Genomic DNA, 21,514 nt, shown 5'->3' with positions numbered 1-21,514 from the left:
TGCACACACAGTGCTACAGACTACAGTGCATGGCTACAGACTTGGTTGTGGTGAATTCATTCGCCATGGCTGTTGAAGGGCTGGGTTTGGAGGTCTTCTGTGGACCTCTCTGCCAGCAGGGCTCACTGTCCCCATCCCTGTAGGTTGCAGCTGTCTGGTGCTGCAGCTACCAGGTCCATAAATCAGCAGCATGCCCCTGAATATCTGCTGCATAATGACTGATGCATATTCATGTTCGCTACAGCGTTGACACCCTGCTAACAACATATCCTGGTGAGGAGAGCAGGGACAGGGTCCCAGCAGCTGGTGCCTGCTTGCTTCATTTTATCTCCTCTTTCTGCTGCCACCTTGCCTTGGGCTCCCTAAGATGCCCCCTGTCTTGCTTTTCTAGTGTATTTTCCCAAGCTGCTTCTCCCAGATGTGTTAAAGCAAGCCCTGCAGGTTTGCTTTTTCCTGTGGTGCCTCCTTCCCCTTCATCCCTGCTCTGCTAATAAATCAGGGTGTGTGCCTGCAAAGGCCCTGCAAGGAGTGAATGAACATGGGAGGATGATCATTGCATTTGATCATGTAAATTGTAAGGCTTACTAATAAATAGACATTCTAGAAGTACCTGATGTTGGCTGGTCCTTTGAGCTCTGTTTTTAAATGAGCTTTTATTGATGTCCCATTGGGAATGGAAGGGCAAGAAGGAAACTCAGTCTTTTTCCTTCATCCCAAAAGGGACTGTTCCTCACCCACGACTTTCCTGTGGAGATTACGCTGTTGCACCTGTGCAGCTTTACCCTCTGTCCTGAAAAACGAGGAAGAATAAAAATGCTGTACCACCTTTCCCTGGAAAAGATAAAACCTTGAAAGATGTCATTAGCAGCCTGTGAAATACCACATAGGAGAGAGGAGGAAGGGGGGTTGACTCTGCTTTTCTTCTTTCAGTACAAGATCCCAAGTGCTGTCCAGGGAAGCTGGGGAGCCAATTTTGGTACTAACCAAAGTGTATCCCAAGATTTGCCTGAGTCTAACAGAGCCTGGACTGTCTGTCCCTGCAGAGAGGGATCCCTCTCACTCCTACTCTGTATTCCTTCTTCTAGGGGGACTTGAGCCATTTCCAGAAGAGAGGACCCTAATTCTCTGTGGAAGCTGGTTAGCCATCCAGAGGGTGAGTGCCACATGGGCAGGAGCAGTCTGGGCTCCTGCTGTCCCAAGATACTAATTTGTCTGCTTTTCTGCTGCTGGACAACAGCTTTCATCTTTTTTCACCCAAACTTGGAACTTTGTGCTGCCCGAGCTGTAGTGCAATAGGACATGTGCTGTACCTTTCCATGCCTGGAGACTGCAGCTCACTAATACTCTTAAAATGCTATTTTGCTCTAAAACCTGACCTTTTTAAAATTCTCTTAGCCATTAAATGTTAAAAAATAAAAAAAAAACAAACCACAAACAAAAACCCAAATTAAAACCAACACAAAACTAAAACAAACACCTAAAAGCATTATCAAAACAATTCTTGACACTTCCCAGATGCTACTACCCTGTTTTCTTATCCATGTATTTGCTGGGAAAGTACATGCATTAGGATTTAAAGCAAGCAGGAAGCTGAACAATCATACCTATTTCCATTGCAAATTCTTCTCAGTGAAAATGGCTTGGATGCATTTCCTGAAACCAGTTTCCTAATTTTTCTTTGTCAACAGTTGCTTGGGAGGAGTAAGGAAGGATGGGGAAGGAGAGGAGAATGGGAAGCTCATAGTGGGAGGGTCTTTCCTGACTCTGGGATACTTTGTTTGCTGTGCATCTGTGGTGCTCAGGTTGGGGTTGGCCCTTTTCTTAAGTGATGTAGAAGGCCACCTCATACCAGTGACTTCTCCCTTTCTTGTGGCTGGGCTTCAAGTGAGGAAAAGAGCAGCAATGCTCAGCCTGCCACTCTGCTCCCAGGTCTACCTGCATCTCCCGGTGCTTATCTGTGGATCAGAGCATCTGCCTCTCTGCTGGCTGCCTGTGCCCATGACCCAGTTGTGATTTCATCAGGATAACTGGAGAGCAGGGCCTCTCTTACAGCAGTCTGCTTTCCCACTTGATATACCCTGCCTCCCCAGTTGTTTCTGCCTTGGGAAGCTGGGCTGGGCAGGAGCTGTCATCTCTGACAGCCCAACACAAAGACCCAGCGGGAGACCAACAGCTTTCCCATCCAAAACTTCTGACTGGGAGCTTTTTGTCTCAGGTGAAAACCTCAGATGGGAAATCACATTGCCTGAATTTAGTTCCCAGCTTTACCACCCATTGCTGGCTTCGGGCCAGTGCCTTGGCTTGTTTGCATCCCCTTGCCTGTCTCCACAGTGAGGAGGATGGTGTTTCTGTTCACACATGGCCACCACCTCCAGCCCTAGCCCTGGGTACTCCATCCCTTGCAGCTAGTGGTTAGAGCTGCATTTGTCCCTTCTTGTGCTGTTACAGCAGAGCCAGATGGCTGCAACCTGCCCTAGCATGATGACAGGACGGCTGGGGCATAGGAGAGGCTGGACTTTTTCCCAGGAGCTTGCCTGCAGCTGCTCCTTTCATCACCAAGAGGACCAGGCAGAAGATAGCAGGTACCTTAGGAAACCAGCCTGGAGACAGCATCTCTTGTAATTCCACGCCATTACTGGGCAGTTTTTTCCCCAAAGCCTGATATTGTCTGTCCCTGTTAAGAGCTGTAATTACAGAGATCCACTTACTCTGGCACTGCATACTCATCTGCTCCAAGTTTCTACTTCATTGCACCTTATATCTTGTGGGAAAATCAATACAATTTGGTACTGAGACTGGCAAGCCAAGAGATTGCTCAGAGCCTGGGTTCATGGTTGTGTACCACACATTTTAACAGTTACCAGTTACTGTCATCTATAAGGTGGATTTTGTTCTAAAGTTTCCTGGGTACCTGTCCATCTTTTTGTATACTCAGGATACATCACATTGCCTTTCACTTGTCCCATTAATGTTTATAGGTAGGATTTTAATGTAAAGGAAAATTAAAAGCTGCTTCTTCTCTTGAGCTCTGTTGTACAGAGTACCATTTGTTTTTCTGAAAAAGGCTGGGAGGCCTGTGAGAAGTCTCTTTTCCGGGGTGAGGTGGAGGGCTGCCAGCCCAGGCAGGGAAGCGTCTGCCTCTGAACCACCTGCTCAGCCCTGGGAGGCTGGAAAAGAGATGAAAGCAGAGGAGCCCTGGCAGTTTGCAGCCTTCTGCGTCTTAACAGTGAGAGCTTCTCTTCCCTCACACTGCTTTCCCACATCTGTTGGTACATTCAACACTATGTCCTGTCTGCAAGATAAGAGTTCAGGTTTTATTTAAGTGTCCCACATTGTTCTGGCCTGCATTGTGGCCTGTTCATGCCTTTGTTATCCATCTTTACCAACTTTCAGACACAACTCCAGTCTCCTCTTTCCTTACACAGGCTACTCTTGCTCATGTAGAGTCTCAAAGAGCGCTGAAGTGTTGGATCATAAATCACCAGCATAATTGAAAAACTGTCTTCAGTTTTTTCACATCACTGGCCCTGCTAGGTGCAGAGAACTGTGACTTGGGTGCTAGCACAGGTGGTCTCTCCCATCTGCATGTGATTTTTTTTTTTAAAGTGTCTGTGTTCAGCAGTGGTGTGGAATATATCATCTGCTTGCCTGTTTCTTTCACCCCTTCCATGGGCTGGCAGCAATTAACCTGCAGAGCAGCGTGCTTTCACTCTGTGGAAGTTAGCTTGGAAGATTGGTTCTTCTGCAGAGACTGGTGGGATGAGAGACTTGCTGTCATGGAGATGAATAGAGTGGTGATGGTGGGAGGTGAAGGTCCCACCATGATTCTCAGGCATATGCCAGCACCTTCCAAAGTTTCCTGACTCTGCACTGCTCCTCATGCCACATTAATGATGCTGGAGACATGGGTGTGAGCAGTCCTGACATAGACGTTTCTGAGATAATGGGCCTGCTCATGTTTCTTTGGAAAATAGTAATTTTGGTGGCCTGCATTGGCTGGGGGGTGGGAAATTCCTTCATCCAGAGGGAAACTCTTGGACAGCTGATTTGTTCTCTGGGTTTATTGCGTTATTGACTTATTTAGGTTGTTTGCTGTTTTGGGTAGTTTAGTTATAGCTACCTACCAGTTGTTTTTCTTGGAATAAGCTGCCAACAAGGAACTTTACTAAGAATATTTATTATTTGAGAAGGTAAGCAGGAACAGTATATTTGCATTCTCTTACTGCTAACAGCAGGTGATTGCATAGCTTTGTCTTTTACTTGACTATCTGACAGCTGAAGCAAGAACCAGGGAGCAGAGAACAAGTAGCAGCTCTGGAGAGAATCTGGTTTTCCTTTGTCCCTCCATATCTTCCCAAGCCCTTTGTGGTTGGGTAGTCTCTGGCAGAGGTTGCCAGAGGTGCTTTGTCTGGAAACTGCTAGAGCTGGGCCTGGTGGAGCGACCAGTCCATGCGTGTTCGAGACCTTGGGCAAAGCTGAGGCTCGCACATTGCTGCTGGGACATGTTCATGGCTGCTGCAAGAAGCAATCCCTCTTTTCCAGACCTGCCTATGCCTTAGACCTGCCTGCAGCTTTCTCTTGTTCTTCCTTACAGATGTGCATATGTATTTTGAGCCTCCTACAGTATGTCATTCCTTACCCCTTTTCTTCTTTTCCTCTGCAGCAATATTTTTGTGCTCAGTCCCTTGGGACAGGCTGCCTTTTCCTTCAGATCTTGAAGAGCTAGCAGAGGATGGAAGAAGCCATTCTGCTCCTTTTTGGCTTTTTACCTTTTTTTCCTCCCTAATGGAAGACATTATCTCCAAGTCATCTCTCCAAAGCAGGGAGGGCCAGTATTTGCAACTTTTATTCTCTCTTTGGCATCTCTGTCTGTGTTTTCATCTGTGAGGTGCAATGTCTGAGTTTACAGGTACACAGCCAGCAAGCCAACAACAAATACAATTGGTTAGATTTGCAGCTCATTTTTTGATTTAAAAAGTAACAAATTAAAATGAAGCAGTGGATGGGCTTCATAACAATGTTTGCCTCGGTTCCCTAAGCTCTTTGAGACTAGACAGGCCACAGAGAAGATCAGTGTGTTTTGGTCCTTGAGTGAAAACAAAAGGTGGCATTTCACACCACTGGAGAGGCTCCTCCACAGGCTGTGTTTTGTGATGTTGATGACAGTCTTGTGCATGATCAAATGGAGGAGCTGGACAGTCACTGGGGTGAGCCAACAACATTTGCTTTGTCAATGCTCAAAAATCACTGAGTAGGATTCCTGATGTGTGGGTGTAGATGACTGCTGGTAAAAGGCTGGGATGAGTGTTGTTCTCCTAGAGGACTGCAGACCATTTCTGTCTGCAGGGCATGTCTGCTGAAAGGAAATAAAATCAAAACTGTGGCATTTGTGGTCATATGGCACCTCTGGACAGGGCTTTGGAAGAAAGGCCCAGTCTGAGATGAGCCCAAAGAGAGATTTGCAGAGTGAAACTGACTTTCTGATGCCTTTAGATGCAGACTCCCAGTGGGCAGGTAGAGGGTGAATGCTCAGTAATGAACAGTTGCAAAACTTCTGTTATGGCTGGCCTCAATACAGCAGCATTGTGCAAAAATCTCTGTTGACTTGTTTAGTTGGCTTGGTATCTGTCCTGGGAGAGAAACAAAGTGATGGGAGGAAGCAGAGGACACAGAAAGCTCCTTCAGTTATTCTGCTGGAAGTGTGTCAGAGGCTCTCTTATGGTGAACGTGTTGGAAACCCAGTGTGTAACCCTTCCACTTGACACCTGAGCTCTTGTTGAAATTGTGATGGTGAGATGGGACGTATGGATGAGGCCAAGCTCCTTGAGTTCCTCACCTCTGCTGAGTGAATTTCTGGAAGCTTCACAGTCAGGTCCCCCAAACCACCTCTCTGTGCTGGAGAATAGGGACCATGAAGAAGGTCAGGCTGGTTTTTTGCAGGACACAGCTGGATCTGTGGGTAACACCTGCAGCCTTGATGCCAGGGCCTACTTTAGGTCTTAGCCCTGTGAAAGCTTGTGCCAAGCATCTTTGGTCCTTGTTTCTGCTACCCAGCATATGCAGGCAGGGGAGGTGGTGTGCCTTCTGCCCTCACCCTCACCTCTAGCCTGTCTCTGTGAGACAAAGGTAGGATGCTGGTGCTGGGTGCTTGCTCTCCTCACTTCCTGCACGAGGCTGGCAGATGGCTCCTGTTTGCTGGAGCTGTGTGGCTCTGGCTACTGGGCTGGGAGCAGCTGCTGCTGCCAGGCGGAAGCACTCAGCGAGGCTTTCCTAGACAGCTTTGAATTGGAGCCAGGAGCCCTCTTGCTACAGGAGAAAATCCACGAGGTCAGGAAATACAGCAGCAGCAGCTCCAGCTCCACGGTGGCGATGTTGGCTTGGCACGTGGATCTCAGCCCTCCTCTTTCCAGATGGTGCTCCTGGAACTGCTCTCCTCCTTGCTGTTTCAAGCAAGGAGGAGAGCAGTTCCTTGACAGCCCTGTGTGGCCTTTGGGGAGTGTAGTAGTAGAGTGCTGCAGAGGTGGTAAATTTGGTTAGGGAAACACTAAATGGTGACCCGGATCAGACCTTCAGATCTTGAAGACCTTGCAGAAGATGGAAGAAGCACTGTTCCTGCTCTGTGTGGGACTGGGAGGCTGTGCTTTTGTGTTTCCCTCTGTTATTTTGTGGTCAGCTGTGTGTGGGCTCTGTGTTGGCTGCTGAGCAGTAGAAACTGGAAATTCTCTCATCAGGAGAAGTTTTCACAACCACCAACAGGCTGTAAACCTCCATCCGGTGTGTCACTAGCATGGAAACTGGAGTGTCTGTTACCATCTCTCTGACAGGAACCCCACTCTCTCTTCCCTGCTTCTGTTTTTCTGGAAGCCAGAAGCATTGCCTTTGGGATGGCTGTTTCTTGAACCAGCCCCTGTGGTGGTGGTGGTGATGTTCATGTGGTGTTGAGGAACAACCACCCATGTGTTGAAACTGTGGGAGCATTAAAGAGCAACCTTGCTCTTCCCATGTTCAGGAGCAAAAAGTGTGATGGGGAGCTCTGAGATGGTGTTGGTAAGTTTAAGGATAGGACCAACTGCCCAACTCTGACAGAATTTGGTCATACAGAAATCCCTGCAGCCTTTGGCCAGGCTGCTTCTTCCGTGGCATTTGCCCATGCTCTGGTGTGCAGTTGGGTCTGCATGCTGCCTGTGAGGAGCTTGCATTGTGGATCCTTTGGGAAAGGAAGGGAGTTTCCCTAAGCACTGATTTTAGCACACATTAATTTGGGCAGCTCTCCTGCCCAGAGCTGTCCATCACTCCCCACACTCTCGCTCTGCATTAGGACATTTTGCAGCAGTGCTATGGAGCAGTCAGGTAGGCTGAACCTGCCCTCCTCTGCAAGCTGCAGGATCTCTCCTACCATTGCTGGGGCAAGGATGGCAGGCAGAGCAGTGGAGAGTTAGCTGAGGTGACAGCACTTTCAAGTGATGGTGTCAGTGAGCAAACACCAACAGTGCAGAGCTCTTGTATGTAAATTGTCCATCTGCTAGCCACAAGTGCTGAGTAGCAATAGCTCTGTTGCTCCCCTCATTTTCCCTGCCTCTAGGCTGGGTGGGGAGCAGGAAGACGTGGGTCTGTATTTCTCTGGAGGAGCCAGATCTCAAAGCTCTGGGCTGAGGTGGTGATGTGCAGGGCTTGCTGGTGTGTGGCTGCCCCAGTGCTGTGCAGTGGAGCTCAGCTGGGGTCTGGAGCAGGGGAAGACACTTGAGTTGGCATGGGTGACCACTTTGTCTCCCACCTCCTGCTGCAGTGTGGACCATAAAGCTGCTATGGCTGTGCAAGCTGGGGGTCTTCCAAAGGAAGTGGCTTCCACTGGGGTGGTCTTGGGGGAAAACCTCCTTGTCTTCTCCCCGTATTGAGTAAAAGCTTTCCTCACTGCCTTAGCAAGTCCTACAGGCCTGGACTGTTGTGCCATTCTCTTTGAGCATCTTCGTGACAGCAGCTTCATCATCAGCATCACATACAGAGCAAGGTCCATCAAGAGCCACTTGCAGGCAGGCCTTTATTTACAGCCTCCATGTGTTCTGCTGGGGGCTGCAGATCTCCCTGCTCTGTGAGGAAAGGTGCGAGTTGATTGCAGTGTTCCTTCTGACACTCAGGACCCCTCTATGTTCAGCTGTGAAGCTGTTGTTGCAGGAACAATCCCTTCCTGGACAGCCATGCTGGTGGAGATGGTCAGTAAGCATTTGCTCCTCACTCCCCTTTTCATCCTGTCTCTTCCCAGAGAGATCAGAAGCCTGGGGTGGGGATCTCTCTTGTCCCTGAGAAGCAGTGCATGTGGGAACATCATATATGTGAGGGCGTGCATTAATTGTGCAGAGCAGCATGTGTGCACAGTCAATTAGTGAGATCACTTAGATTCTCTCCTGTAGCCTTGCTTTCAATTTACATCTCTTCCCTGGCTGCCAGAACAGCATACTGGACTTTCCTGGGATGCAGTGGCGCTTTCAGGTAGACACCTAGGTTATGGCATTATTTGCACCTCAATTCCCCCACCATCACCACTTTTCCATCATGTTTAACTGCTTCTCCAGCAGCGAAGGACAGCATAGCAACCAGAGGTCCTGCATGGCATCAAATTTGTTACCTGGTTGCTCTTTTGCACCCCCTCCTTTTCCCTTCTTTAGGATTCTGGGTGCTGAGAAGGGCATAAGCTTTGTTTGCATTCCTGCTACAGAGACAGCAGCTCAGAAAAGAGCTTCAGCCAGAGGTAGTTGTGTCTGATTGCTCCCAGCTAAAGTGGGAGATGGAACTGCCTGGGTGGTTTAGAGTTGCAGTCAGGTGGGGATTGAAGGCAGATACTTCTGGCCTCCTTGCCATTAGATCTTTGCTGTGTTAGCAAATGCATCAGCTGCGGTCTGAGTCTAGAGCAGCCTTTGCCAGCACAGTTCGTAGCAACTTCCAGAATTTGGGAGCAGGGCCTGGCAAGCCTGGGGAGGAGGGGGGAGTGCTTTAACTGTCTGGGGCAGGGGGCAGAGGAGGAGGTTGTAATCCCTGTGAACATTGAAGGGTGTCTGACAAGGGGAGCTGTGAGCTTGTCTTCCTGCTACCTGCTGCATTTTGGGTGGCTTCCCCAGATCTTGCAGATGGTGGCTGAGAAAGAGTATGTGACCCTGGAGTGACTTTCAGTGGGCAGGGCCTGCAGTCCGATGAGGGTGGATTTCTATTTGAACCTTTGGGGTTTTGTAATCTTCCTGAGTTAGTTCCTCTTTCTCAGCAGACTTGGAGCAGAAATTTAAGGGAGGAGCTGGGGGGATGTGAATCTTCTTCTGCTGAAGGGCCGTGGGAGGTACGCATTACTGCGGAAGTGTGGTTTGCTCATCCTGACCCTAATCATCATTCTCAGTCAACACCTTTTGTGACAGCATCTCTTTCCCGCCTGTTGGGTGTGCCAAATTCATCTCTGGGGATTCAAATTCATCTGCAGGGATGCCCCTTCTGCAGTCCTCCCTCTCACGATGGCAGCACCATTAGCTGGAGGACTGGCAGAGGGTGTGGATGTGCCACCATCTCAACCCTGCTGTGTGGTTTGAGATTTAATGCAGCCTTGAGGATAAAGACATGGAGGTAACAGAACATTTGGGCAGGGCTGGATCTTTTTCCCTGCTCTCGTGGGAATTGAGGTCCCAGCCTTGTTGGCCAAGGGTTTCAAATCTATCTAAGGATTTTGGATTGTCAGCTTGGGATAAGGTAAACTGGGGACAGCGCTGAGCACTTCTGCAAAACCAGACCTCTTAATCTGGTTACTTTAGGGGTTGATCTACACAGCCTATACCTCTGCTTTCTCATCAGTAACACTCTCTTGCCTCTTGAAGTTTGCTCAAGGAGTCTGTGAAGTTTGCATTCAGACTGCCAGGCTGAAGGATTGCAACATACCACAGGATAAACAGCTTTTGTATTCAGTTTGATGGATTATTTTGCCCATTTGAAAGTAACCTCTCCTAGCATAGTGACCATGTTTGTCGTTTCAGGTGGTGGTGCTCCTGGAGTCCTGAGCTGGGGTCAGCTGGAAAATGACCGAATACAAGCTGGTGGTGGTGGGAGCAGGTGGTGTTGGGAAGAGTGCTTTGACGATACAGCTCATTCAGAACCATTTTGTTGACGAGTATGACCCCACAATAGAGGTAAGTGGCACTGGGCATGGGGTCTGTCTGTCTGTATGAATGTTTTCCTCTTGCTTTTCTCCACCTGGTCTCCAACCCAGAGCATGCTCAGTTTGGTCTCAAGTGTGAGCTTGAACAGGGATCTTCCTCTCCTTTGTAGAGCTGTTCTGAGTCACTATGTGTGTGTTCAGAGGTTGCAGTGACCGACTTATGTCTCCTGCATAAGGACAGTGGTGTCTGCTGAAGAGAGGTGACATGGGAGGCAGCAGAGACAGGCAGAACTGGGCAGAGGCTGAGAGACAGCACAGAAGTCCTTCTTTCTGATAAGATGACAGCACAGGGAGGGATTAAAGGTTTAGAATTGAAGAACCATTTTGTGTCTGTGCTTCCATTTCTCCTCCTGTGAAATCAGAGTAAATATATTGACTTTTTCTGCAGGATGTTTTGAGCTTTACTGATGAAATGGGTTTTATCAGAGCTTGGTTGTATTATGTGTGTCTTGCAGTTTGTGTAAGACGTGCTGAGCAGCTGAACTGTTGTGGCTCCCAGAGTGCTGCCTCTGCTTCTTCACAAGGAGTTAAGGAGTGATGTGTGTCTCAGTTGGTGTGGATGGCAGCACTTGTTTAGCTCAGCACCTTGCCTGAACAAGCAGGCAGGGACCCTGTGGTACTCACAGGCTCTATGGGGGCAGAGGGGGATCTAGTCTTCAATATCCATTGTGCTATTGCTATTTTTTTTTAATTTTTGAAAAATATACTCCGTTCTCCGTCTGCTTTCACCGTAGTTAGCAACATGCTAATTAGCCTCTGCATGACTTACACCTTTGTTGGGTGAGATGTGGGCAGCAGCCACTGCTCTGCATAAGGAGTAAAGTCCACCCTGGGAAAGCAAATTACAGCTCTGTCATGCCTCTTGGACAATAACCTCCCTGTCTGCAGTCCTAAAGGATTCTCTACCAGATGTGTATAAATGCAGCTGTGGTTCTGCAGTTATTATTATTGTAATGGCTAAAGTCCCCAGCTGGGATGAGAAATCTATTCTGGTAGGTGTTGTATGTGTAGTCTCCACCCTGAAGAGGTTACAACTTACATAAACAAGCAAGACAAGGCTTGGTGGAAGGGCAGAAAATAGTCTTACAATCCTACAGATGGGAAGGAGAGAAAGCACTTAAAAAGCATGTGCTATTACGTAATTTGTCCAAGGTCACCTAGAAAGTCCATGGCAGAGACTGGAATTTAATTTAGGGCTCCTGAGTTTCCTTGCTTATGGATGCAGTTGCCTTCTTCCCCAGCTCCTCTCCCCTCATGTGGCATTGTATACTTTTCTCAGAAACCCATTCTGGGTTGTTTTTGGCAAGAGCTGCTCATGGAGAGCAACCTTCCTGGGGAGACATTTGCATGGATGCATCCTCTCTTGTACCTTAGGTCGGCAGAGGCAACTCTCACACAGTGATGCGTTGGGTTTTGGCATCCTATGTTTTTCTTCTCCAGCTGCCTGTTCCCAGTATGTACCCTGCAGGGAATTTTCTCCATGTAAACAGGCACCAGGGAATGTAAACCTTGCATGGCATTTCCCAGCACACCCTCCTCACCCTACCCACTCCTACAGTGCCCTGGGAGATGCCTGCTCTCTCCTCCACTGTTCCTCCAGCCCCATTTTGTTCTTCTCCCCTTGCAAAAGTTGCTACAAGCTGCTCTTCAGCCCTCTTACTCCTGGTACTTCTCCACATACAGGTCCCACCAGCTGTGCTGCCTTTGCATCCTTGCTCCCTTGGTTTTACCCTTGCTTCCCCTGCTACCCTGGCCAACTACTGATTCATTTCAGGGTGATTCCTTTTAATTATGCTGCATTTTGTGGGGATTTAAGACACAGAGAGCTACCTGCCAGCCATCCAAATGTGACCAACAAACCACCTTCCTGTGACTAAGCTGCTTTGGATCATGCCCAGAAGCTGACTATGACTGTTCAGCCAGCTAACAAGCAGCACAGCAATGCTGAAATGAGCAGGATAAAAGGGGGGGAAAGAGGATACGTGCATGGAGCAAAGGCGTTGCCTGTCATCCACATGGACTGAGCACAGGCTGTGCTGTAGAGGGGGTGTGAGCAGATTGGGGTGCACTGAGAAGATGCTCTCCAGGGCAGGAGGTGTGGAGGTTTGTCTCCTGGCTGGGACAGAGATCCTCACTGGATGTCTGCTCCCTTCCTGCTCTCCTGATTCTCCAGTGCAAACATTTGGCTGTGTAACTCAACGCTGTCCACCCCGCTACAGCACATTCTCACAGGCCAGCTCTTGGGCTGCCAAGGAGCCTTAGGACCTTTGTTTTCGGAACAGGAGCACCAAGGCAGCAAGGAAATGTATGCCACTGGCATTATCCCATGGTGAACAAGCAGGCATGGAATGAAGAGTTTCACTGTGTTGAGAAATTCTTAGGTTCATCTTACAGTTCTTAGCAGCTAGCTAGTAATCGGCTTCCCAAACCTCTGGTCATATCCTGACTGTAGTGTTTCGCAAATGGGCCTCTTGGCCTGGTCCTGCAGCACAGCTGGGATGATCCCAGCATCCACCTGGGATCCTGAGTCTGAACCCCAAACAGATGTTGTTTCTGCCAGCTGGCACTTCCCAGCTGGGTCTGGCTGGTTTCCCATCTGCCAAGGGTGGCATGGGACATGGGGGCTGCAGAGGAGCACTGAGGCTGCAGGGTGCTGGTGTGAGCTGGTGGCAGCTATCCCTGCAGTGGCAGCCATGTCACCTGGTAGTGTGGCAGGGATAGCTGAGCTGACATCCTGAGCTTCCTGGTAAGGGGGAGGTCGGATGAAGCTGTACATGAAGCATTGATGGGGAAAGCTTGTCCCCTTTTTAAGCAAAGTATCCTCTGCAAGATTGTTTTATGTCTCTGCCTTGTAAGCCAGCTGGCTGGCCTTCTGGGCAGCCTGTTGATGACCTGAGCTGAGGTGTGGGATCTCTTCTCCATCAGCATGCTGGATACTGGTGAGACCTCCTGGAACTGGGGACTTGGCAATTACCACGTGTGCCAAGAGGCTGGTCCTCTGTACCAAGCTGAGGTGCAGAGGTGGGAGGATGCTTTGTGGAGCAGAGGAGGCACTCGGGTCCCCTTGCACCAAGGATGCTTCAGATACATTATTGATTAGAAATGGGAGCACATTCCTGCAGGGCACCCTGCCAGTTGCCTTCAGAGCGGTTGGCTGGAAGCCAGCCCTTCAGTCCATGGTTATTCTCGATGGGTCAGCAGCCCACTTTTTGGGAAGGCACAGCTAAGAAGGTCATGGCAGAGCAGATCTCATCTCTGATTTCACAGCCCTCTTTGCAAGGCGAGGAAAGACTTTAATTAGCCCCAGCAAATGACGTTGTTGTAATGAACCAAAGGATAGAGGCCGTGTTGGCCCCATTCCCTTTCTGTGCTGCTGCCAGTCCTGTTGGTGACCTTTGCTGTGTTGGCTGTTTGTCTGCAGACCTGCAGAGCTCATCTGATAACATTGTTGTGGTCGTTGGAAGAGCAGCCGACATTTGAATTAATTTTAAACTGCAGCCGTAGCCTCTGTGAGTGGCTGCAAAGCACTGTGTGGTTGTACTGCTGACTTGTTCCTTTTTCATACCTAGTATTTTGGCTTCCTTCTCTTGCTGAGAGTTGAGGATGCTGCACTGTCCACAGGGGATGGCTGTTGGAGAGGGATGAGGGATGTCCTCCATGCAGGGGCTGCCCCACAACATCCCTGCTGATGAGACTGAGCACAGGGAGAGGCAGAGTGGGGAGAAGCAGTGCTTTGAGAAGCCTCCTGTGAAAATGAAACCTTTTGAGGGATGCTCTGGTTAATTTCCAGACCTCACATCTATGATAAGTTGTGATTGCCTCTGCTGCAGGGAAAATCCCCAACTTCAAAGGACCTGCCTGGATAGTTCTTACATCTCCTGGAGCCCTCTGGGCACAGACTGGTTGTGGGAAACACCCTGATCCACAGTGTGATTTTATTTTTTTCTCATGTTTAAAGAAGAGGTTTACTATCAAACCCAGTTTGAAACCTTACTGGTGACAAAACTGCCTCTGGTGCCTAATCTGAGATGCATTGGAGGCACTGGATTTCCAGGTCATCTTAAACACATTCCACCTGTGTAGATCACAGATCTGGCCAGAGCTTCCTTTCCTGAGTGTCCCCTTCCAGCAGAAGGGATTAGAGCTGAGACTAAACAATGCCTAGGAAATAGTTGTTGAGGACTGTGCAGTATGGTAAAAGATGAAGCTGCTCCTGGTGTGCCAGAGACAGGGCTGGGAATGGGGAGAGCAAGCTGGGAGCTGTCTTCTCTGTGGTTCTGACAGACAAGGAGAAACCTACTTAGCAGCTCCCTTTTTCCTTTGGTTTTTTTTATTATTTTTCCTTTCCCTCACATTTTTGAAACATATTGAGTTGTCTCCTTAACGGAAGCTAAATGCAGGCAGAGCATAACCTGGCATCTTCCCAGGGGTGCACTTGCTACATCCCTTTGTTTAGCCAGATCGAAGCCCTCCCTTAATGCATCTTCCTCCCTTACCCTCTCCTGGCCTGCAGGATTCCTACAGAAAGCAAGTAGTCATTGATGGAGAGACCTGCTTGTTAGACATCTTGGACACTGCAGGGCAGGAGGAGTACAGTGCCATGAGAGACCAGTACATGAGAACGGGGGAAGGATTCCTGTGTGTCTTCGCCATCAACAACACCAAGTCCTTTGAAGATATTCACCAGTACAGGTCGGTATCCTGGGAAGGGCCCTTTTCCCTCTTGCCCTCTGCAAAGGGGAGGCCTTGCTGCTGCACTGCCCTGCCCACCCTTTTAGATCAGGCCCCATGGTGGAAGCACAGACTGCCAGCAAAGACAATTAGCTCAAGTGGCCATTCCCCAGAGAAAAGACAGAGCAGATGGCTAATGTCAGTGACTCCAATAAAACCCTTCCGAAGGGATTGCTTGTGGCCTTTGGGGAGCCGGTAATGTAATGTTTAAGTGTTTATGGTGACTAAAGAGAGAGCTGATCCTGTATGACCCCCTCCCTTCCCTCCCTAATTAGTGAAATTGCTTTGTTAGCGCAATCGATCTCAGCGACTTCTGCTGGCCCCAGAACTGGAAGAGGAGGCTGGGAAGGACAGGGAGAGCTGCTTGCCCTGCTGTCCACTGTCAGTGTGGTCTGTGAGCTGCACACACTGGGGAGAGACAGCCCTGCCCCACTGGAGCTTGGTTTCAACCAGGGCAAAGATGGAGCAGAAGGGGAGTCACAGCTCCAGGGAGGTGATTTGACCAAGATGATGTATGGGGTAATGATGACAAAGCAGGGACCCTGTCCCAGCACCCATTCCACTTCTCCTCTCTGTTGACGTCACCCCTGCAGAACTGGAGAGGCAAGGAGATGATATAAACACATACAAGATGATGTATGGGGAAATGGTGACAAAGCAGGGACCCTGTCCCAGCACCCATTCCACTTCTCCTCTCTGTTGACATCACCCCTGCAGAACTGGAGAGGCAAGGAGACGATATAAACACAGCAGGAATCTTCCCTGTTTACCCCAATGCTACCTTAGGGAGGGATTGCTTTGCTTGTGCCTTTTTCTGAGGCTTGGCTGTGATGGGAGGCTCTTCCAGGGGATGCAGGAGATGGTTCTGCCTGTCCTTGCTCTGTCCATTGCCCACAAGGAACTGTGTACCCCAGTTCTTCATCATAAACTAAGGTCTCAGTAATCATCTTGCTCCAAGCACAGGCACATCCCTTCCATGCTTCATAGTCAGAGGTGCTGCCCAGAGCTGCTGAGATGTTTTGGTCTCATCCAAAAGGCTGTTCAGTGCACCAGGTGCACAGGTGGACTAATTTGGTTTGTTTCAGCTAAACCAAAGGACCAAGGATGGGATTTTCCTAAAGCACCTGAGGGATTGAGCAGCATTCATCTTTGTTCTGGGGCTGGTGCCCATGAATTGCTTGTTGGATGGCTCAATTTCAAGCCATCATGATCGTGATGTAAATCACTATCTTTCATCTCCTTTCGACTGTGCTCTTTGTGTTTGCACTTTTAAGAGACTATTCCCCAGAGAAATGCTGGCTCTCCCTGGTTAGTAACCATTTGGAGGTATCTCTTTTCAGCTAAGTGTAGCCTGTGTACTAAATTTAGTGCTTGCATTTGCTGATCAGAATGTTACACAGAACATTTAAATGGCTTTATGGCATATCATGCGTATAGCCAGACTTCATTTCTATGTTCTATTACATTAGAAAAAGATGATTGATTCTTTTGTGTGCAATACATGTCCAGCTGCCTTTGGATAGAAATTTGCATTCAATTAAAATGCATAAATTGGCATTTTAAATCTTTTATTAGTTAAATTAAAACCATGTTAAATGTTCTGGATCCATGAGCAAAAAAGATCACTCGTTTTTGCATCTGAAGTTAGATGATTTATTAAGCAAAGGAAGTTATTATCTATCAGAAGGGAATTGAATGGATTGTTTGTGGACATAATGGCCTTTAAGATTTTTAGAAGTGGTAGATCTCATCCTCGCCCACCTAGTTTTAGATCCAATATTGGAATAAAGAAGTGAGCACTACAGCTTTTTTAGTTCCCAGTTGGTTTCTCAACTTTGAGTGACCTGAACTAAACTGAAAGCGAGCAAATACTGCCTGTGCATCTGCAGAAAAGGCTACAGCTGCCAAAAGTGGCTTTATCAGCTCAGCAAATTTTGGTTGCAGGTGATTTTTATTCCCCCCACCCCATTTGGGGGGGAGATTACTCGATCTAAAATGTTGGAAATAGCACAGGTAAGTGCTTGAGAATTCATTCTTATTTAACTTAAACTCTATTAAACTCATGTCTTAATATAGATTGTCATAATTCAAGTTGTTTTGTAAATAGCTGCATTCAAGGAGCAGAAGTATGTTTAGTTTTCATTTCCAGAAGTTCCCTAACTGTTTTGCTATTTACTCACTTGTGTGCCATAGTCATTTACATTTTCCTGAAAGCTCAACACAAGGCACTCAACAGGAGCGAGGGGTAGCTGTCAATTCTTAAAAAAAAAGAAACTGGTGGGGAGTGTTCTGGAGCTGCCCCTTCACTTTTTCACACTTCCTCCTCTTTCAGGGAGCAGATCAAGAGGGTGAAAGACTCAGATGATGTTCCCATGGTGCTGGTGGGGAATAAATGTGACCTCCCGGCCCGGACAGTGGAGACTCGGCAAGCGCAGGACCTGGCCCGGAGCTACGGGATCCCCTACATAGAAACATCTGCCAAAACCAGACAGGTAGGAGGAAGCTTTTAAACAAATTCTCTTTTTTTGTTTTTTTTTGGTTTTTTGTGTTTTTCTCCATTGCTGCTCTGGAGGGGCAGGAACAAGCAAAATCACAAGCCATGATTTTTCCTCAGGGTGTTGAGGATGCCTTCTATACCTTAGTGCGGGAGATCCGACAGCATAAGCTGCGCAAGCTGAATCCCCCGGATGAAAGTGGCCCTGGCTGCATGAACTGTAAATGTGTGGTATCGTGACTATGGTAAGTGGTAGAAGCAGGAGATGGGGGTGCAGTGGGGGTTATATTGGAAGCAGGAGATGGGGTACAGTGGGGGAGCGTTGGAAGAAGGGCAGGAGGTGCCTGCAGATGCACTTGCCAGCAAACAAATGCAGCAGGAACAATTCCAGCAGCAGGTATTTTTTTAATGAAACACCTTTCGGATTGAAATAGTATTTTCTGTTAAAACATAGGTAAGTCAAAATTCCCACTTTCCTGAGGAAGTGTGTGGCAAGAAAGGGTTGTTTATTTTTCCCCCTCATTTTGTGTAACAAAATTCTATACAACTATTTTTTTAAAAAGCACATTTTGTCATGCTTTCCCCAGGAAAGCTTCTTCCCATGCTGCTGCTTTGAAAGAGGAGTTAAGATGGTGTTGAAGGTGTACACATCACTGCATGCTCACCAGACTGGCTCTAGAAGAGTTCAGATGAAGAGCTGGGTGGGTGCATTGCCTCCTAATGCACTCACATAAATTGCCACATCCTAAAACTTCAGAGCAGACCTGTCTTGCTGTGAAAGTCCTGTGTACCTCAGAAGAGTTTTCCCCATTAGATATATCCCCTGGGATATTTAGAACTGATGCAATGTTGAGAATTAGCCATAAGGGGGCTGTTTGCTTTTATAAATTGTGTGTGCTGGAGCCAGAAACAGTGTTTTTCAGAATGTTTATGTGCACTTGCCTGTTTTTCTTCTTTTTCTTTTTCTTGATTTTTTTTTTTTAATTTTAATTTTGCGTTTATTTAAAACACTGCTGGATAGCAGTCAGGGAGAGCTCCTATTGTCCCTGCATATGCTGGCTAGCCTTAAGTCAAAGGCCTGGGAATATCTGTGTGTATAACCAATTCCTTCCATGGCAGAAATGTAGAGAGAGGCAACTGGGGATGAGTGCACCAGGGATGTCTATGTATAAGGACATGTGGGACTGGGCTATGGCACAAAAGCCTGCATGAGCATTGCCCTTAATGTCTTTTGGGGAGTCTCCAAGCTCCTGGAGTGGCCCTTCACCCCTTAAAATAACTGTTGGAGTCCTAAAGAGAAATGCACTGTATTCAGAGATGATGTTAAGAGGGTCACATGAAGGTAGAGAGGGGCAGTTGGTTTCCTCTGATGCTTTTTGAGCTAGAGGCCATGAGCACAGAAGAGCTCTTCCTCCTGCCCCTCACTCCCAAGATAAAAAAAGAAACAACAAAACAGTGCTGGCAACGTTTGCTTCCTATGAGCAAAAACCCACCCCAGCACCCCACCCCTCCGCTCCCAGCTGAGGCGCGTGAGGTCAGCTGGGGGCCAAGCCAAATGCTGTGCCCAGCACACTTATCACTGCTAAGGGAGATTTTCCAGATGTTTGTGTCCTCCAGATGTTCAGGAGCATTTCCTCCGGATGGGGATATGAGCTCACAGCTTGTTTCCTGCTCTGGCTCACAGCTGACGGCATGGGCTTGGCAGGCACTGCTGCTCCCTTACACCAACTGCCAGGAGTCCAAGTCCTGTCACAGCCTGGTGGCAGCAGTGGCATGGGCAAGAAGGGCTGGGAAAGAATCACTTGGAATCACTCCTCTCTGTTAAGAGAACATGCCCTGCGAGTTGCCTGTGTCTTTTTTGGTCAGGCAGCAACTGGAAACCAGACATCCCAGCTTAATCTAGCTGCAGTGACCAAGAGCAGAGAGGGAGGAACATCAAGGCACAAAAAGAGAAGTGAGGCAGACATGCTGGGATATGGGGAGGAGAAGGGTGGGTGTGTGGCAAAGAAAATTTGGCTGCATTTGCCCTGGACTCATTTTGTGGTTCTCATCATCCCTGGAGGAGGTGGAAAGATCTTGCCAAACAGTGTCCCTTCCCACAAGGAGGTTCAGACAGAGGCAGAAGGTCTGGTGAGGTACCCAAGGCTCACCTATCACTCTACTGACTCCAAGGCTTGTTCCCCTCAGCAGATATGGAGATGCTTTGCTGAGCTAGGCCCACACCTCTAAGACTTGTATAGCCTTTTGCTTTCGCTCTGTGGGGCACTAACAGGGTAATCCCAAAACATGAGGGGCGAGTACTAGGAACAGCCCCACTGGTTCTGATGGGGAATGGGTGCTAATAAGTGTCCTCTTCTGTTTCAGCTGACTGGACCATGTCTTAGAGAGGTTCCCACTGTGCAGTGCGCAAGGAAAGAGGTGAAGTGAAAGAAGAAGCAAACGGATTCAGAGGAGTATGGGCGGGGGGGAGAGGAGGAAGAAGACGGGGAGCATGACCCCCTCCAAGGACTATCTCGCACTTCACCCAAGCCTGCGGCAAACAACTTTTTTTTTTCTTTTTTTTAATCCCCATCCCCTCGTCTTTTGGCCTCCTCCCACCCCGGCAACTGTACAAAGCCACAGATTGAATCACAGTAAATTATTATTTGATCGTCTCAACAAATCACCTGGATGGCTGTGTCCTCCTTCCAGAGGCTGCTGCTGCTGCTGGTGCTCCAGAAGGATCACTGGTGGGATGGCGGGGAGGAAAGGGTGTTGAGATTTGCTCTCCACAGGCCAAGGTCATGTTGTATATCATGGAGGTGTTTGGGGTGGGAAAGATAAGCGCCCTTTCAGGGCAGGATAGCTTGTCTCTCTCCAGCCAAGTCTTTGTCATGTCCTCCCCAGCCCACCTGAAACTCTTTGCTGGCCCCAAATTTTGGCAGGATGTAAGAGTGCAACCAGTCCAAGCCTGTCCTTGGCATTCCATTGAGTGCTTTGCTTTCAGTCTAGTCCTTGTGGGATTTATGGCCTCAGTTGCAATGCCTGGAAGGGAAGGTGCATGCGGGAGGACATCCGAGAGCTGGGTTCACCTCAGCTGGTACCAGTTTGTTGCTTCCCTGACTCCTTTTCTGACAGCTCTTTCTGGCACAAGACCTCCATCATGTGTTGTGCTCCAGAGGTAGAATGAGGCCTTTTTGGTTCCCTCCAGCACCTATCTATGTTAACACCTGTGTAGCACATACACCTTGGGCTGCTCCAGTATGTACAGGTAAGGAAATCCTCATCTGCCCTGTGCACGGCTTCGTTACTGGTGAGCGCGTCGAGAAAGGCTCTCCTGCACTGCAGAAGCTGTCTGGCTGCTCAGCAACTAAGACTAAAGGATTCAGACTTCCAGTTCTTGAGTTCAGTGTGGGTAAGAGTGTTTTGGATAAGGACAAGTTTGTTGGGAGCCCCGTCTTTGCTCAGCTCTGCTCCTTTGGGGTTTTTGCCTGAGGTGTGACCCATATGCCTTTCACTTGCAGCCCCAAGACAAGGCATTGCAGTCAGTGCAGCAGGTGGCTTGGTACTTGCTGCCTTTCCCTCTTCCAAACTATTGCACAGGCTAATTTAGCTCGCATCCAGAATTAGGAGCATCAAAGGGGGAAGGCGATCCAGCTGAGTGTGGCAGGGAGCTGTTCTGCATGGGCTAGCCCAGACCTGAAGAGGTGCTGGGTTTGGCAGCCAAGGCTGGTCTGGCTTGGGAGCGGCGAAAGCGGCGTGTGAGTCACAAGCCTCACATGGCAAAACCAGTACAGAAACCCTGGTCACCCCCAGCACAAAGCCACAGTCCACCCAGGGCTTCCCAGCATCCATGCAGGCAGCCTCCCATCCCACTCCCCATCCTCCGTCATGCTAGGCAGCAGCAGAATGAAAGCAGAATTAACTCCCATGCTGCTTGGGGGTGCTGCCTTTGCTTTTGGTCTGGGCAAGAGAGGACTTGTGCTAATGGCTTGCTTTTTGTACATGCCTGCTCTGAACTGCTGTGGGCACAGCCCCCACCCTGGCTGCAGCTGCCTGGCACCCTGTTCCTGCAGAAGAAAGGCTGATAGCAGCTGGAGTGGGAGAAGTTGCCCAAAGGG

The 21,514-nt window shown here is 48.7% G+C and overlaps 1 protein-coding gene across 2 annotated transcripts in view; it reads left to right on the top strand.

Moving 5' to 3' along the window:
• HRAS (HRas proto-oncogene, GTPase) overlaps nt 1-20,076 on the top strand; it is a 39,590-nt gene extending 19,514 nt beyond the window's left edge. Inside the window, exons 2-7 of one of the 2 annotated variants that reach the window (XM_085062736.1) lie at nt 1,086-1,153; nt 10,008-10,160; nt 14,703-14,881; nt 17,253-17,412; nt 17,535-17,659; nt 19,779-20,076. In XM_085062736.1, coding sequence (XP_084918862.1) covers nt 10,050-10,160; nt 14,703-14,881; nt 17,253-17,412; nt 17,535-17,654 — 570 coding nt within the window. In that variant the 5' untranslated portion in view covers nt 1,086-1,153; nt 10,008-10,049 and the 3' untranslated portion in view covers nt 17,655-17,659; nt 19,779-20,076. The remainder of the gene's footprint in view (nt 1-1,085; nt 1,154-10,007; nt 10,161-14,702; nt 14,882-17,252; nt 17,413-17,534; nt 17,660-19,778) is intronic. The other variant, XM_085062737.1, reaches the window with a different exon arrangement.
• The last annotated feature ends 1,438 nt before the right edge of the window (nt 20,077-21,514 follow it).

This window comes from Lichenostomus cassidix, chromosome 5 (genome assembly GCF_008360975.1).
Source record: "Lichenostomus cassidix isolate B80296 chromosome 5, HeHo_3.0, whole genome shotgun sequence".
Classification (NCBI taxonomy): domain Eukaryota; kingdom Metazoa; phylum Chordata; class Aves; order Passeriformes; family Meliphagidae; genus Lichenostomus; species Lichenostomus cassidix.
Note: the sequence above shows the minus strand (reverse complement) of the source record. Positions and strands in the feature narration are given on the sequence as shown.